At 43.3% G+C, this 16,287-nt stretch overlaps 1 protein-coding gene across 1 annotated transcript in view; it reads right to left on the bottom strand.

The window, feature by feature from the left end:
* Window positions 1-11,350, bottom strand: part of CREB3L2 (cAMP responsive element binding protein 3 like 2) — a 44,717-nt gene extending 33,367 nt beyond the window's left edge. Inside the window, exon 1 of the mRNA XM_075343889.1 lies at window positions 10,960-11,350. Coding sequence (XP_075200004.1) covers window positions 10,960-11,055 — 96 coding nt within the window. The 5' untranslated portion in view covers window positions 11,056-11,350. The remainder of the gene's footprint in view (window positions 1-10,959) is intronic.
* Between the last annotated feature and the right edge of the window lie 4,937 nt (window positions 11,351-16,287).

Below are 16,287 nucleotides of genomic sequence, written 5' to 3' on the forward strand. Positions count from 1 at the left end.
CTATATACACCTCTTTAGACATCCATAATGGCTTGCGCCAGGTGAAAAAGGGGTTACAGTTTTGCTAAAATGCGAATTCGTTACCCCCCAGGGGTCATCTTGTTTCTTCAGTACTATGTTCTTGAGATGATTCAGTTACTGGGTCTCTGGAAATAATTATGGAGCAGAAAGAGGACACTACCAGTGATGAGTGAGCACTACCATGCTCCGGTGCTTGTAACTAGTGATGAGTGGGCACTACTCGTAACTAGTGATGAGCGGGCACTACCATGGTCAGGTGCTCAGTACTCGTGACTAGTGATGAGCGGGCACTACCATGGTCGGGTGCTCAGTACTAGTAACTAGTAATGAGCGGGCACTACCATGCTCAGGTGCTAAGTACTTGTACCTAGTGATGAGCGGGAACTGCCATGGTCGGGTGCTCAGTACTCGTAACTAGTGATGAACGAGCACTACCATGCTCGGAACTACCGTAGTGATGAGCAGGCACTACCATGCTTGAGTGCTCAGTACTCATACCTAGTGATGAGCGAGCACTACCATGCTCGTAACTAGTGATGAGCGGGCACTACCATGCTCTGGTGCTCGGTACTCGTAACTAATGATGAGAGGGCACTACGATGCTCGGAACTAGTGATGAGCGGACACTACCATGCTCGGGTGCTCAGTACTTGTAACTAGTGATGAGCGGGCACTACCATGCTCGGTACTCGTAACGAGTGATGAGCGGGCACTACCATGCTCTGGTGCTCGGTACTCGTAACTAATGATGAGAGGGCACTACCATGCTCGGAACTAGTGATAAGCGGGCACTACCATGCTCAGGTGGTCGGTACTTGTAACTAGTGATGAGCGGGCACTACCATGCTCGGGTGCCCAGTACTTGTAACTAGTGATGAGCGGTCACTACCATGCTCGGGTGCTCAGTACTTGTAACTAGTGATGAGCGAGCACTACCATGCTCGGGTGCTCTGTACTCGTAACTAGTGATGAGCGAGCACTACCATGGAAGATTTCCCGGAAAAATGCTTGAGTTCCCCAATGACTTCCATTATACTCCGTACTCGAGTCGAGCCCGTCCAAGCGTCCAACTGCTCGTTGCAAGTACTGAGTATGGTAGTGCTTACTCATCACTAGTTACGAGTCCCGAGTATCGTAGTGCTCACTCATCACTAGCCACAAACTATATACAACAGCATCAAAAAGTGGAAAATGACAAGATGCCAAAATTGTGGCCTCCACATTTTTGGTATGTAAATGACCAACATCTTTCAAATCTGAGTCAGCCATGGCTCAGAAGCCACATACAAGGAGATTGGTGGCTAAATCCCGCCATAGACTGATGCTGGCTATCTCTTCCGTACACAGAAGCGCTCTTCTGTCCGACTTCTCCTGAGCTCGCTTTAGGTGAGCTGCCACCAAACACATCTCATCTTCGGGAGTACCAAATGAAGGGCAGTCTGAAATCAGATATACCGGGTCTTAACTCCCCCAACAATAAATTGTCTAGGGCCCACAGACTATCCCCAAACCTGTCTATAATGACCAATAATCTATGGGATGCTTAACGTAGGACATGGAGATGGTCTGGAGGTCCTCATGCCTGCAACTGAGCCCTTTGACATACCAAGAGTCAAGGTTGAGTGTTTCTAAGCAGGAGTCAGGGTGGAGTCTGTGATGAGACATGAGTCTGTTTAGTCTTCTATTAATGAGGATCTATCTTAAGATGTAGTGTTTGACCAGTGGGGGTCTGAGACCTCGCTCATCAGCACTACAAAGAAACTGAGTAGCCCCTTCTATCTCTAAACAATGAAGATGGTTTGGAGAGCGAGGTCATGAAGGTTGGACCATCACCAATCTAACATCATCATGCCCTTCAACAAAGAGATATAGCTAGATTCTACTGACCTAATACTCAAAGGGCAAGAAAAACACAGCAAAATAAAAAGGAATAAAAGGCAAAATTAAAAATTCTCAAAATTGAAGGTAAAGAACTTCAAGATCGAATCATTAAAACCCAGTCCATACCCCGAAATACAAATAATATAAGAAGTGATAGGTCCTCCCGAGAAGATGCACCACCAGACTGTGTTGTTTCCTTCAAGGGCCATCAGTAGCAGAGTGACAACACTCTTCCCCACCCAAATTTCCACTCTCAAGAGTCTGTGGACGTTATGTTCGCATCTTGCAGCCATTAGCGACCAGCCCCATCCTATAATTCTCGAACATCTGTATTTGGTTTGGCTGTTCTTCAACGTTCTTCCCATCCTCCACCAGAAACGGAGGCTCAAAAAGAGTGAAAAAGTTTTACGAGAAGGAAAATACAGATGTCTTTAGCTAAACTGTCCATGGGGGGGGTGGGTGGGGGTCAAGAAGACGAGAAGAGTAAACACTTAGGTTTCACAAGGAGAGGACTCGACATCCGGAGAATCTACGGTATAGTCAACCAGAAAAGTCTAAAACTAAAAGTTGCACCAATCTATAAAAAATATATATTTGACAAAATGTTAGGCTTTTAAAATTACTTGGATCGTAAACCTTGGAAACGTCCGGACACTTTCAAACTCTGGCCGGAAATATTGAGACAATTTTTAGGAAAAGTCCATCCATAACCCCTAGAAATTCGGTTTAGTTCCGCTATATCAGGGATTTCTATTCTAAGGGGAAGTATTTGTCTCACAGGGAGAGCGAGCTATTTCCGTACGTAGAGTAATATTTGTAGGATTATATCATAGATCTGATAGGAGTAATGAGCAAATAGCGATCTTTAGACTCCGGTACAAGAGACAGACAGGAAAATGCTGAGCAAAATCCAACCGGCGGTACAAAACAATACCGAGGAAAAAAAATAAGTATAGAAAAAAAAATTAAGATTAATCAGACAAAAAGAGCAACGTACAGAAATTCTGCAGTTCGTAGTCAAGTCAATGACTCTTTGTAATATGAATTGCCCTTTTACTGTAACCCGGCCCCAAATGTGAGGGAGCCGACACCGGCAGAACACTGGCCGTGCTGTACGGGGGACAACGGGGTCTTTGATGGTGGATTAAGGAAAAGTGGAAACCAACTAAGCAGATCTGTTTAGGAGCTGGTGGCTATTTTTATATGCATCGCATATGTCCTTTAGTCCCACGTAGAATTTTCAAGTCTCTGAAATGATCGACTACACAGCTGATGTGTGACAGTCATTGATGGCAGCCATGACACGAGAATGGATGTCAAAGGAGAGGCTGAGCTGGAAAAGAAAGTGCAGCCATATAATGCAACATAAGGGATTAGCTATTGTGATGCTTCTGATCGACAGTGAAGTTCATTCAAACTCACCTGTGGCAAGTAACATGTGTGGGCAATATGAAAATTACACCTGAAACTAGATTAAAAAAAAAAAAAAAAAGGGAGAAGCTGGCTCAATCTTTGCACTGTGTTTCTGTGTGCCACACTAATCATGGAGAACAGAAAGAGAACTGTGTGAGGACTTAAGAACCAAAAATGTTGAAAACTATCAACAATCTCAAGGTTACAAATCCATCTCCAGAGATCTTGATGTTCCTTTGTCCACGGTACATAATCTAGAAGTTTACAACCCATATCACTGCAGCTAATCTCCCTGGATGTAGATGGCAGAGAAAAATTGATGAAAGGTTGTAATGCAGGATAGTCCGGATGGTGGATTAGGTCTAATCAAGTTCCAAAGAAATTGAAGCTCTCCTGCAAGCTCAGGAGGCATGAGTGTCAGCACAAACTATCCGTCCACATCTGAATGAAAAAACGTTATGGAGCAGAACCAGGAGGACACACTGCTGACACAGATAAAAAGCCAACATCCTTCTGGGAAAGAGTCTTGTGGACAAATGACACCAACCTAGTTTTTTGATAAAGCGCATCATTCTACTGTTTACCAAAAACGGAATGAGACCTACAAAGAAAATAACACCTACAGTGAGGTATGGTGGAGGCTTCAAGATGTTTTGCTGCCTCTGAAACTAGGTTCCTTGACTTTGTGCAAGACATCAAGAAATCTGAAAACTGCACCAGAAAACTGGGTTTGCGTCCTAAGTCATGGACCTTTCAGCAGGACAATGACCCCAAACAGACTTCAAGAAGCCCCCAGAAATGGATGGAAACAAAGTGCTGTAGAGTTCTGAAATGGCAGCACGGAGTCCGGATCTAAATGCCATTGACACCTGTGGAGAGACCTCAAAATTGCTGTTAGGAAAAGACGCCTTCAAATATGAGAGACCGGGAGCAAATTCTAAAGAAGACTCCAAAATTCCGTGTGAGAAGAGTAAGAAGCTTGAGGACGGTTATAGGAAGCGATTAATGGCAGTTATTTATTCCAAAGTATGTGCAGCCAAATATTAAGTTGAGGGTGCCAACAATTTTGCGCTGTCCTGGTTGGGTATTCAGGTGGCAAGAGCTTGGCATATTGAGTGTCTTTTGTGCTTCCAACGTTGGGATATCACAAGAAACATTAAGGCTATGTCAACACAGGGCCTAGTTAACGCAAGAGGCTCTCAGTATCCCAGACACAAAAGGGAAGATGGCTTTGGTCCTGATCCTCAGAGGACCGGACTAGACACTGGACCAGGGCAGCACCAATCTAGTTACTCAACTCTAGTAAGGATCGAAGCCTCGTCACTAGGCCTAACGCAACCTCACGATCAGAGTCTCGTCATGATATATCATTGAGGGGGCCTAATAACCACAAGAGGTGCGCAAGGATGATCTGGACCGGCTGCTGCCATGGACTGAAGAAAGATTGTGGAACTATATCGTGGGAACCATATTGCTTGCTATCTGTCATCGAATGAACAGTATGTCAGGGAAAATCACAAAGAAAACACCCAACAGCTGACTTTTCTCCAAAGCAATGAAAAAAGCTGCGGCCATTTTTACGCATTCCGAGGAAATTTAAGGCAAAGCAAAAAAAAAAAAAGAATGGAAGGTTCCCACAAAGGAAGGAGGACGGAGGAAAACGTCCAGCCCACCCCATGAGTCAGATGGAAGGATTCTCTGGCAGAGCGAGGTCAAGTTTTCCCATGGACAGAATAATTGAAGATTCAGGAAGCATGAACGCTATTAATTTGGATGAATACAAGCTAGTGTTCCTTGTTATCAGCCATTTTAGGTCCTAAAGGATCCATACTTTAGGTGACATACGTCCAGGAGGACACCACTTATGAAATCCCACCATTTTACTTCTATCTGATCCAGGGAAAGACCATCGATGACCAAACTGGCCGCCGCACCCCCCGTCGCGAGGGGTGATGGTTTTCTCAGAGACCTGACCCTTTTATCACCGCTAAGACCCCGACATGACAAAACAAGTACAGGACAGCCCAATAGCCGGCAAGTAGTTACTCGTCAGGGCCATAAAGACTTCTTTTCTGCCAGAGGGAAAGTGACCGACCTAACAGAAATCCTTCATAACTGCACACTGCTGCGGAAATGTCTCGGATAAGCCGAGATTGCCGGCGGTCTGCAGCTGGAAAGTCACTTGAGGTAAAAGGGGGAGAGAAATGTGCGGCCATATAGAAAGCCAAGCACATCCTAGGCCTGGAGAAGAAGGAAGAGCAGTTGCCCGTAGCAACCAATCAGATTGCTGCTCTCATTTTCTAACCAGCAGTGGAGAGATGTAAGCTGGAAGCTGATTGGTTGCTATGAGCGACTGATGAACTCTACGCAGGGCCTAAATTTATACAGGAGGCCTATGTGCGCACATTTACCGTAATCACTTTCTAGGAAAAAGCGAAGGCAAATCCCCCAGAAGCTCCGACTGCTCTAAAATATACTCGCCTCTACGTGTAACTGTAGTTTTTTTTTTCCTCTATCAGTCGCCACCACAGAAAATGTCTGGTGTTTACATTTAGGGGGTCTGGTCTGGGGGTTTATATCCATTTAGGTGGTCTGGTATAAGTCTGCATTAGTTTCAGGGGGTCTGGTCTCAGGGGTGAGGGACGAATCATATTTTGTGGGTCTAGTTTGACATCTATATTCGTTTAGGTGGTCTTTATACAGTGAGCCTGGTTTGAGGGGGGGGGGGTGTTCATTTAAGAGTTCCAGGGGTTTGCATTATTGGAAGGGGGCTGGTCTGGGGTCTAATTGTTCATGGGGTCTGGTCTGGAATTTGCATTGGGTTAGAGGGTCTGGTCTAGGGAGTGTATTTATTTTAGGGGGTCTGGTCTAAAGTTTTTATTATTTGGGGGGGGGGGATTAGTCTGAGGTCTGGTCTTGGATCTTCACTGAGTTAGAAGGTCTGGTCTAGGAAGAGTATTAGTTTTAGGGGGTCTGATCTACAAATTGTATTATTTGGGGAGCTGGTCTGGGGTCTGTAATAGTTCAGGGGGTCTGGTCTGGGATCTTCATTAAGTTAAAGGGTCTGGTCTAGGAAATGCATTCACTTAGGGGTGTGGTCTAAAGTTCAAATTATTTTTGGGGGGTTTGTCTAGGGTCTAATTTTTCAGGGGGTCGGGTCTGGGATCTGCATTGAGTTGGAGGGTCTGGACTAGGGAGTGTATTAATTTTACAGGGTCTGGTCTAAAGTTTGTATTTTGGGTGTGGGAGGGGGGGGCTGGTCTGGGGTCTAATAGTTCAGTGGGTCTGTAGATTCCAGAATCTGAACTGGGTTAGAGGGTCTGATCTAGGGAATATATACATTTTAGGGGGTCTGGTCTAAAGTTTGTATTATTTTGGGGGGCTGGTCTTGGATCTTCACTGAGTTAAAAAGGTCTAGGTCTAGGAACTGTACTTATTTTAGTGGGTTTGATCTACAGATTGTATTTTTTTTTTGGGGGGGGGGTCTGGGATCTGCATTGGGTTAGAGGGTCTGGACTAGGGAGTGTATTCGTTTTAGGGGGTCTGGTTTAAAGTTTGTATTTTGGGGGGCTGGTCTGGGGTCTAACAGTTCAGTGGGTCTGCAGATTCCAGAATCTGAACTGGGTTAGAGGGTCTGATCTAGGGAATATCTACATTTTAGGGGGTCTGGTCTAAAGTTTGTATTATTTTGGGGGGCTGGTCTTGGATCTTCACTGAGTTAAAAGGTCTGGTCTAGGGACTGTTTAAGTGGGTTTGATCTACAGTTTGTATTATTTTTGGTGGGGCTGGTCTGGGGTCTGTAATAGTTCAGGGGGTCTGGTCTGGGATCTGCATTGGGTTAGAGGGTCTGGTCTAGGGAGTGTACTATTTTATGGGTCTGGTCTAAGGTATGTATTTAGTTAATGAGATTGTATTGATTTAGGTCTGGGATTGATTTATTAGTTTTTTTTGGGGGGGTGCTGGTTTGGGGACTGTATTTTATATACATGTTTTAGATATTTTTTGGAGGTGGGGGGCTGTTGTGGGATCTCTATTCATTTAGTGGGTCTCATATGAGTGCTCTATTAATCCAGGGGCCTGGTCTGGAGAGTTTATCAGTTTAGGGATATGGTTTGGGGGTTTCCTTAGTTTGGTCTATGTAGAAGGGGTTGGATCTGCTCACACATGGCGGCCATACCGGTTGTCACCAAGCATCAGAGACCTTTAACAATGCACACATTTCGTCATATCACTATAACAATGCGTTCAGTAGAGGAACAGTAGCCGGGTGTGAAGGGGCCCTTTGTCCACCCCCTTCCCCCACACCCCGATTCGGCCTATGCAGAGATATATATTTAGCCGTGTTATTACAGGGCTCTTGTTCCGCCTGGCACCAGCGCTGCAGACACTGTTATACGTACACTGCTCTTTGTGGTGACAGTAACCTGCAATTAAAAAGTCGGCATTTTTGAGGAAAAAAAATGTGAAAAATATTTTAAAGAGAAACAACCGTTATTTGGCCCAGTTGATCTGTGCAGGCGGCCATTTTTCACAAAAAAAAAAATAAAAATCAGTATTCTATGTATATTGCAGAGAAGATGCCCAACACCTTGTGGTAAAACTAGAAATCCAGGTGTTGGGGTCCCTTTAAGATGTGGTAGTCAATAAACCGGCAACATCTGGTCCAGTGATATATTCAGTCATCTGCAGCCGGAAGCCGTCCCGGATCAGATTTCAAAGGGTCAGCAACACTACAGAGGATGACTGCTGGCCCATCCATGCCGGTGCCCCCATATCCTCAGCCAGACGGCGGGATTTGTCATATGTGACATATATCCGCCATTGTTTGGGATACGCGGCGCCATTTATGCAGGCAGCCACTTATCCGATTTATTTTTTCTTTAAAGATCCGATGTCAGTTATTAAAAACTAACTGTAGTGGAACTATACGTCCCAGCATGCCTAGACAGCCAGGACATGCTGGGAGTTGTAGTTTTGCCCTTTTTAATAGTTCTATTGTGATATAACGGTATCCAGTGCGGTATAACAATGGTGTCGTTCCCCCAGACCTGGTGGAGTGGCCGGGGGGCTCCTGGTACGAGGATGATCCTTTCCAGACATTCTGTAACGCGGCCAAGAATTCCGCACCGATGAATTTACTCAAGTCTAGGAGGTGAGCGTCGGGCAAGACGCGGCCTGCAGGGCTAAAAAAAGAACAAAAACAACAAAAAAGGACGACTATATACTGCATGTATCTGGTAATCCAGAAAACCTGGTAATCCGGCATTGGGAGAGAAGGAGGAGAAGAGGGGGAGGTAACTAATTGGTTCCAACCAGCAGCATCCATCAATGTCCCCTAAGAAACTAGACTTTGCTACAATTCCTATGCAGACCTATGTGTTTCCACGGTAACAGACTACAAACAAACCCTGTGTAGTCAGATCCTGCAGTCATGCTCTTTTCTAACCGCTCCTTACTTTTTTGATAATCTAGTAAGAAGCTGAGGAGAGCTGAAGAATGACGGCGCAAAGCAAGACACGAGTCTGCAGAGGAGCTGTATACACAAAACGATCAATGCTGTCCGAAGTCTAATGGTGGCGTCATATGGCCACGCGTTTCCATACGTTAATGATATAGGGGGCGCTGTTTGCAGAGGGATTTGCTGGTAAGGTCAATAAATCCTTTTTAGCAAACAGTCCTCCTGGCGGCTCCGATCAGTTCAATGCAGGTGTAGGGAGTAACAAAGTCTACAGCCCCTCCAGGTCCTGACAACCTACACTTCAAGTGTAGGGAGTAATAAAGTCTCCAGCCCCTCCAGGTTCCTGACAACCTACACTTCAGGTGTAGGGAGTAACAAAGTCTCCAGCCCCTCCAGGTTCCTGACAACCTACACTTCAGGTGTAGGGAGTAACATAAGAAAGTCTCCAGCCCCTTCAGGTTCCTGACAACCTACACTTCAGGTGTAAGGAGTAATAAAGTCTCCAGCCCCTCCAGGTTCCTGACAACCTACACTTCAGGTGTAGGGAGTAACAAAGTCTCCAGCCCCTCCAGGTTCCTGACAACCTACACTTCAGGTGTAGGGAGTAATAAAGTCTCCAGCCCCTCCAGGTCCTAACAACCTACACTTCACGTGTAGGGAGTAACATAAGAAAGTCTCCAGCCCCTCCAGGTCCCTGACAACCTACACTTCAGATGTAGGGAGTAACATAAGAAAGTCTCCAGCCCCTCCAGGTCCTGACAACCTACACTTGTCTAGGAGTATATAAACCATGCTGACCACATAGCGTCCTGCTGCAGCAATCAGTTCTAATCTATGGAGGATTTGACTATCAAGTGTTTAATTTCCCTACAGCTCCCCCGCAGGAGAAATGGAGTATTGCACAATTCTCATTGAAATCAATGATTTGCCTGCGATAACTGTTAATCATGCCTGGTCCTCCAGAGCGAGAGACACTCTTTGTAGCCCCTCTCTACTCTAGCTAATAGAGGAAGGGACCCCCTCGGTTATCCAGGGTTAGAAAATAAAACATGGCGGCTTTCTTCCAAAAACAGCGCCACACTTAGCGCATTGTTTTCGGTATTATGGCTCTGCTACAATACCACACACATTTTTTGGGTGAAAGCACCCATGTTTTTGGTTTTTTTATCCTGGACAACCCCTTTAGTTCCAAATATTCTGGTCGGATATACGGCTTTTCCCATTTTAGATCAATAAAGTGTAATCATTAGACAGAAAAAAAAATTAAAATTTGGCACTTTTTTTTTAACTTATCAAGATCTTTGCTCTCAGTCAGTGAATGGTAATACATCTGAAGAGGAAGAGCTGTGAAGATCGGAGAGAAGGAAACGATACGGATTTTCCCTGCAGATTTGATCACGGATTTTAGCCACAGATTTGATCACGGATTTTAGCGGCAGATTTGATCCCGGAATTTAGCGGCAGATTTGATCCCGGAATTTAGCGGCAGATTTGATCCCGGAATTTAGCGGCAGATTTGATCCCGGAATTTAGCGGCAGATTTGATCCCGGAATTTAGCGGCAGATTTGATCCCGGAATTTAGCGGCAGATTTTACCTCTTCCAATGTAGAGAGGTGAATTCTGCTGTAAAACTGCACAACTTTATGCGGGAAGGTCCCTTTAAATACATGTGAACAATAACAGGACTGAACGCATCAAGAGCCAGTCAAGTACACCATCATGGTTGCTAGGTAACCAGCTGGTGTAACAGATTTTAGGACCCTCTCGTGTCACATTTGTTCAGATGCTGGAAATTTATACACATCCATTGAACCCGATTTATGCAGAGTCCGAAAAGGACTTCATTACACATTTCTAGAGTTCCCCTTTAAATTTTTAAAGTGACAGCTGCGACTAAACGGAAGCTTATAGCCTCTGGCACATTTGGCTGCAACTTATGAACAAGTATAATGTGTCGTCTACACAGGTTGTAGGAAGCCGGGGTTAAAATTTATTACGTTTTTTTTGTACTTTAAAAATAATAATAAAAATGTGCAAAATTTCCGAAAGCAGCAACTAAAAGGCTTGACGTGTGACCCCCCCCCCCCCCAAAACAAAAATGGGATCCATAACTGAAGGCAACGCTTAAAAAAAAGAACTAATAACAGACGGCGAGAATAAAATACGAAGACTTTTGCGCTCTTACCGTATTGTAGAGCGCGTCGCTCTCGGCCCCCTCGGACAGCTCGCTCAGCTTACGGTCCCATTGTATGACGGGGTCTCCGCTCTCCTGTATCTCCATGGTCTGCACGACAATCAACACGAAGGGTTAATCACAACTGGATTGTCACAATTTTGCACTGATGGAAGGCAACCAGCTGATGACAGGAGTTTAAAGGGGCAGGAGGGTGAAATAAGTCAGATTTTTGGTAATGGAGGAGTCTCCTGTGGGTGAATGGATGCCAGGGGCAGTGTTGCTATGGAGAATAATGTGATGACAGTGGCTGCAGTCCAGTGTGGGCTCTGTAAGGTCCAGTGGGAGATCAGGGTAATGATAGTCAGTGCACACAGCAGTGATCCTCCCTCTCCAAAGTCCAGGCTCAGACTGACAGCTTCACCAACCCCACACCCTCCCTCCTGAACACAAAACACGCCCCGTGTCAGTCCCGTCCAATCACCGTCCGCTGTTATCCCAGCGACTTTACGTTCAACCAATCAGCGAGCGTTCCATGCTTCGAAGGAAGAAGCAGCTGTAGTTCACTGGAATGTGGGCAGGGCTTCTTCTGTTTGAGAACTCCGCCAGCCAATCAGAAGGGGCTGCGAGTGTGTCCGTGAATTGACTGACGTTTCTAAAGACCAATAGGCGGGACAGAGAAGATGGCGCGACCAATGAAATAACGACAAGAATATCTGTGCAGCCAAACAGAGCAGGCTCCGCCCCCGTGTGTACTTTGAGCAGTTAATTCTGAGGCAGCTTCTAATAATGTGTTTATTATGGGGGAGAACAGAGTGATGGCGCTGCTATCAGTGTATTATATGCTGCAGATAAGCCCGCGGGTTAACCCTTTAAGGACTTCTTTTTTGTTCCTCTTCTCCCAACTGTCATAACTTTCTTCCTGCAGCCACATCACAAGTTATAGCTTTGAGTATTATAATTTTATATATATATATATATATATATATATATATATATATATATATATATATATATATATATATATATATATATATATATAACTATATAATGTACTGGGGAAAAGAATCCAATCGGGAAGAAATGGTAAAAAAAAAATCCAAGTAGGATAAAATAGTAAAAAAAAATAAAAATTCCAGGTGGGATAAAGTGATGAGAAATAAACAAAAAAAAAAAAAATCCAAGTGGGATACAATGCTAAAAAAATGGAGGAAAAATCCAAGTGGGAAGAAATGGTAAAAAAAAATAAAATAATCCAAGTGGGATGAAATGGTGAAAAAAAAATAAAAGAAATTCTAAGTGGGGAAAAATGGTAAAAAAAAAATCCAAGTGGGATAAAATCATTAAAAAAAAATTCCAAGTGGGATAAAATGATGAGAAATAAACAAAAAAAATCCAAGTGGGATACAATGCTAAGAAAATGGAGGAAAAATCCAAGTGGGAAGAAATGGTAAAAAAAAAAAAAATAATCCAAGTGGGATGAAATGGTGAAAAAAAAATAAAAGAAATTCTAAGTGGGGAAAAATGGTAAAAAAAAAATCCAAGTGGGATAAAATTATTAAAAAAACATTCCAAGTGGGATACAATGATGAGAAATAAACAAAAAAAAATCCAAGTGGGATACAATGCTAAAAAAATGGAGGAAAAATCCAAGTGGGAAGAAATGGTAAAAAAAAAAAATAATTCCAAGTGGGATGAAATGGTGAAAAAAAAAATAATTCCAAGTGAGATGAAATGGTGAAAAAAAAAAATAAAATCTAAGTGGGAAAAAAATGGTAAAAAAAAAAAATCCAAGTGGGATAAAATCATTAAAAAAAAAATTCCAAGTGGGATAAAATGATGAGAAATAAACAAAAAAAAAATCCAAGTGGGATACAATGCAAAAAAAATGGAGGAAAAATCCAAGTGGGAAGAAATGGTAAAAAAAAATCCAATGGTGAGAAATAAACAAAAATAGGGAAAATAAAAATCCAATTGGGATGAAATGGTGAGAAAAAAGGAAAAATTCCAAGTGGAATAAAGTGAAAAAAAAAAAATTCTAAGGGGGATAAAATGGAAAAGAAAAAAACGGAAAAAATTCCAAGTGGGATAAAATGGTGAGAAAAAAATTCAGTGGGGATAATAAATCCCCCAAAAAATCCCTTGTGCGATAAAATGGTGAAAAAAAAGTGGGAAAAAAATCCAAGTGGCATTGAGTGGTGAAATAAATAGAAAAAAATTCAAGTGGGATAAAATGTTAAAAAAAAAAATACAAAAAAATACAAAAAATTTCAAGCAGGATAAAATGGTGGAAAAATGGGAAAAAAATCAAAATGGGATAAAATGGTGAAAAAAAGCAGAGAAAATTCCAAGTGTAAGGCCAGAGTCACACTTGCGAGTGCCTCGCATATAACTCGCGCGAGTCTGTCATTGCATCACCCGTTACGGCCACACACTCTCCAGACAGGAGCGTCTCAGCTGCATGGAGATACATGCATCCGACCCGCTCCTGTCAGGAGAGTGTGAGTCTGTGCCGGGTGATTCAATGAGAAATTCGCGCGAGGTACACGCGAGTGTGACTCTGGCCTTATAAAATGGTTAAAAAAAAAAAAACAACTGGAAAAAATCCAAGTAGGATGGAATGGTAAAAAAGCTAAATGAATTCTGCTATTTTTTTTTTAAGTTTTCTTTTCACGGCCTTCTTTGAGAGGTAAAAATGACCCGGACACATGATACCCCAGGCCAGTACGATTGTAGCGACACATATATATATATATATATATATATATATATATATATATGCAGATGGTGTCCTTGGTGGGATATGAACCCAGGACCCCAGTGCTGCAAGGCTGCAGTGCTATATATATATATATATATATATATATATATATATATATAGCACTGCAGCCTTGCAGCACTGGGGTCCTGGGTTCATATCCCACCAAGGACACCATCTGTAAGGAGTTTGTATGTTCTCCCCGTGTTTGCGTGGGTTTCCTCCCACACTCCAAAGACATACAGATAGGGACTCTAGATTGTGAGCCCCAATGGGGACAGTGCTGCCAATGTATGTAAAGCGCTGTGGAATTAATAGCGCTATATAAATGAATAAAATGATTATTATATGTATATATATATATACAGTATAATGTTAAACTTGAAAACCTTAAAAAAAATTTACTTTGCGACGCCATTTTTTTGGTTCTTCTATGACACCCGGGCTTTGCTTCAGTGGAGGACTAAGATGGCAGTTTGGGGGTCTTCAGCAGGCCTCCGGCTACCATGGTAACCCGTCATCTTCATCATTTAGATGCCGCGGCACTGTCCCACGACAAAAATGTCGCTAAGATAAAAAAAAACACATAAAAACGAGCTCTGATTGGTTGCTATGGGCAACAATGATAGTTTTCCTTTTAGGCGGCTTTGAGGCCTAGTGGTGAAAAAAAGCCTAATTTTTCCTACCATACTTTCACATATAAAACACTGGTGAAATGTCAGACTAAACCCAATAAGGAAATATAAATTGTTCTTTTGCACCCTGTTTCATACCCCACTATGGCTCCTTATGACTACGCGCTCTTTCCGCCCACTCCAAACTTCTCAATCTCAGTCTAGTACCGCCTCAGCCGCCATGACTGTCAGTAAAGCATCGGCCACTATTCACACGTGCTAGACCCATATGAGGTGTCATCACCGTCGTTGTGAGGGTCATCGATCTCTACGTGACTAAACAGTTGTCAGATATTTGGATCGGACGCCTCCTCAGATCTTTAGTCAGTCTGGAAGCTGGCGGCCATATTGGTTTTTACTTGGCAGATACATCCATGAAAATGCTGATCTAGATTTTCTAAGAACTTGTAGACGATCGGGTAGAGGATGACAATTTAGGCTTCTTAATTCAGGTGTGAAGTCAGAAAACAGGTCACGATTAGCATCTCTTCATTTACATCCATATTAAAAGGCGGCCATCTTGTGGCTTACTGATTAGGAACCAGCTGACATTCATCTTGCACTTTATAGGGTGGTGGTATATTTTAGATAACTGATTGTTCAATTGTTATTCGGCCAACAGCTAGTTCCCCCTCCACCCGTGCTCCCCCCAAAAAAAGCATGCACTCTCAGTTTTGATGAGCGTCCATGTGTTCTTACTACCAAATCCTTCTTTGCCCTAACATCTGGGGTAGTCAGGATCAATCAGCCAGCCTCCCTAAAATCATAAAACACGTTTATAGGCCCCATGTAGGAAGACATAAGTGGGGGGCTGATATTGATCATATTAAAAACATTGTGTCTCCATGGCAACAGACTACAAACAAGCCCTGTGTAGTCTGGTCCCATAGTCCTGTAAGGTTTTCGCTCTTACACTGTAGGATATAAAGACAAGAGGGTGGATAATAAAGTATGACGTGACTGCAGGACCAATCCAGGAGCAGCGTTTTTGTCGTTAACCTGTTGCCATGGAGACATATAGATCTGCTTTGGAGCTGCGTACACAAAACGATAAGAGGTTTTCAATCAAGTCTATTATATTCTACACGATTGCAAAAGTATATGCGCCCTATAAACCATTAAAATCAATTAGTTGGGACTTTAGGGTGTGTTGACTCTCTCCCAGAGAATGCAGCAAGGCGTGAACAGCCCAAAATTACATAAACACACTATGTAAAAGCGAGTGATAGTGGAATGAGGAGCACAATAGGAATGTAAATGTCTCTGCCCCATGTGAGCAGAGGTCTAGAAGAGCTGGTACCGGAGCTCCTGGATATAATGAGCTCGGTGGCACCGGAGACCTGTGACCCGGGTCAGAGGAGGACGGGCGTATTAATGAGTACGCCATAATACCGCACACGGAATTCTCAGAAATGTGTCCTAGAATTTATAGAGAAAAATCCGATTCAGATTAATTCAGGTGACATCACTAGAAGTGGAATTTAAAGGGGGTTTCCATAAAAATCAGGAATTAGAGAGTCTAAGGCAGTGAACCCCGAGTGTCAGTGTCATTATCCTGCACCATGAGTATCAACGTCATTATCCTGTACCCCGAGAGTCAGTGTCACTATCCTGTACCCCAAGTATCAGTGTTATTATCCTGCACCCCGAGTGTCAGTGTCATTATCCTGTACCCCAAGATTAGTTATTCTGCTGTACTTCCAGTGTCAGTTTCATTATCTGCACCCCAAATATCAGTGTCATTATCCTGTACCCCGAGAGTCAGTGTCACTATCCTGTACCCCAAGTATCAGTGTTATTATCCTGTACCCCGAGTGTCAGTGTCATTATCCTGTACCCCAAGATTAGTTATTCTGCTGTACTTCCAGTGTCAGTTTCATTATCCTGCACCCCAAATATCAGTGTCAT

The sequence above is a fragment of the Anomaloglossus baeobatrachus genome, chromosome 4 (assembly GCF_048569485.1).
Source record: "Anomaloglossus baeobatrachus isolate aAnoBae1 chromosome 4, aAnoBae1.hap1, whole genome shotgun sequence".
NCBI lineage: Eukaryota > Metazoa > Chordata > Amphibia > Anura > Aromobatidae > Anomaloglossus > Anomaloglossus baeobatrachus.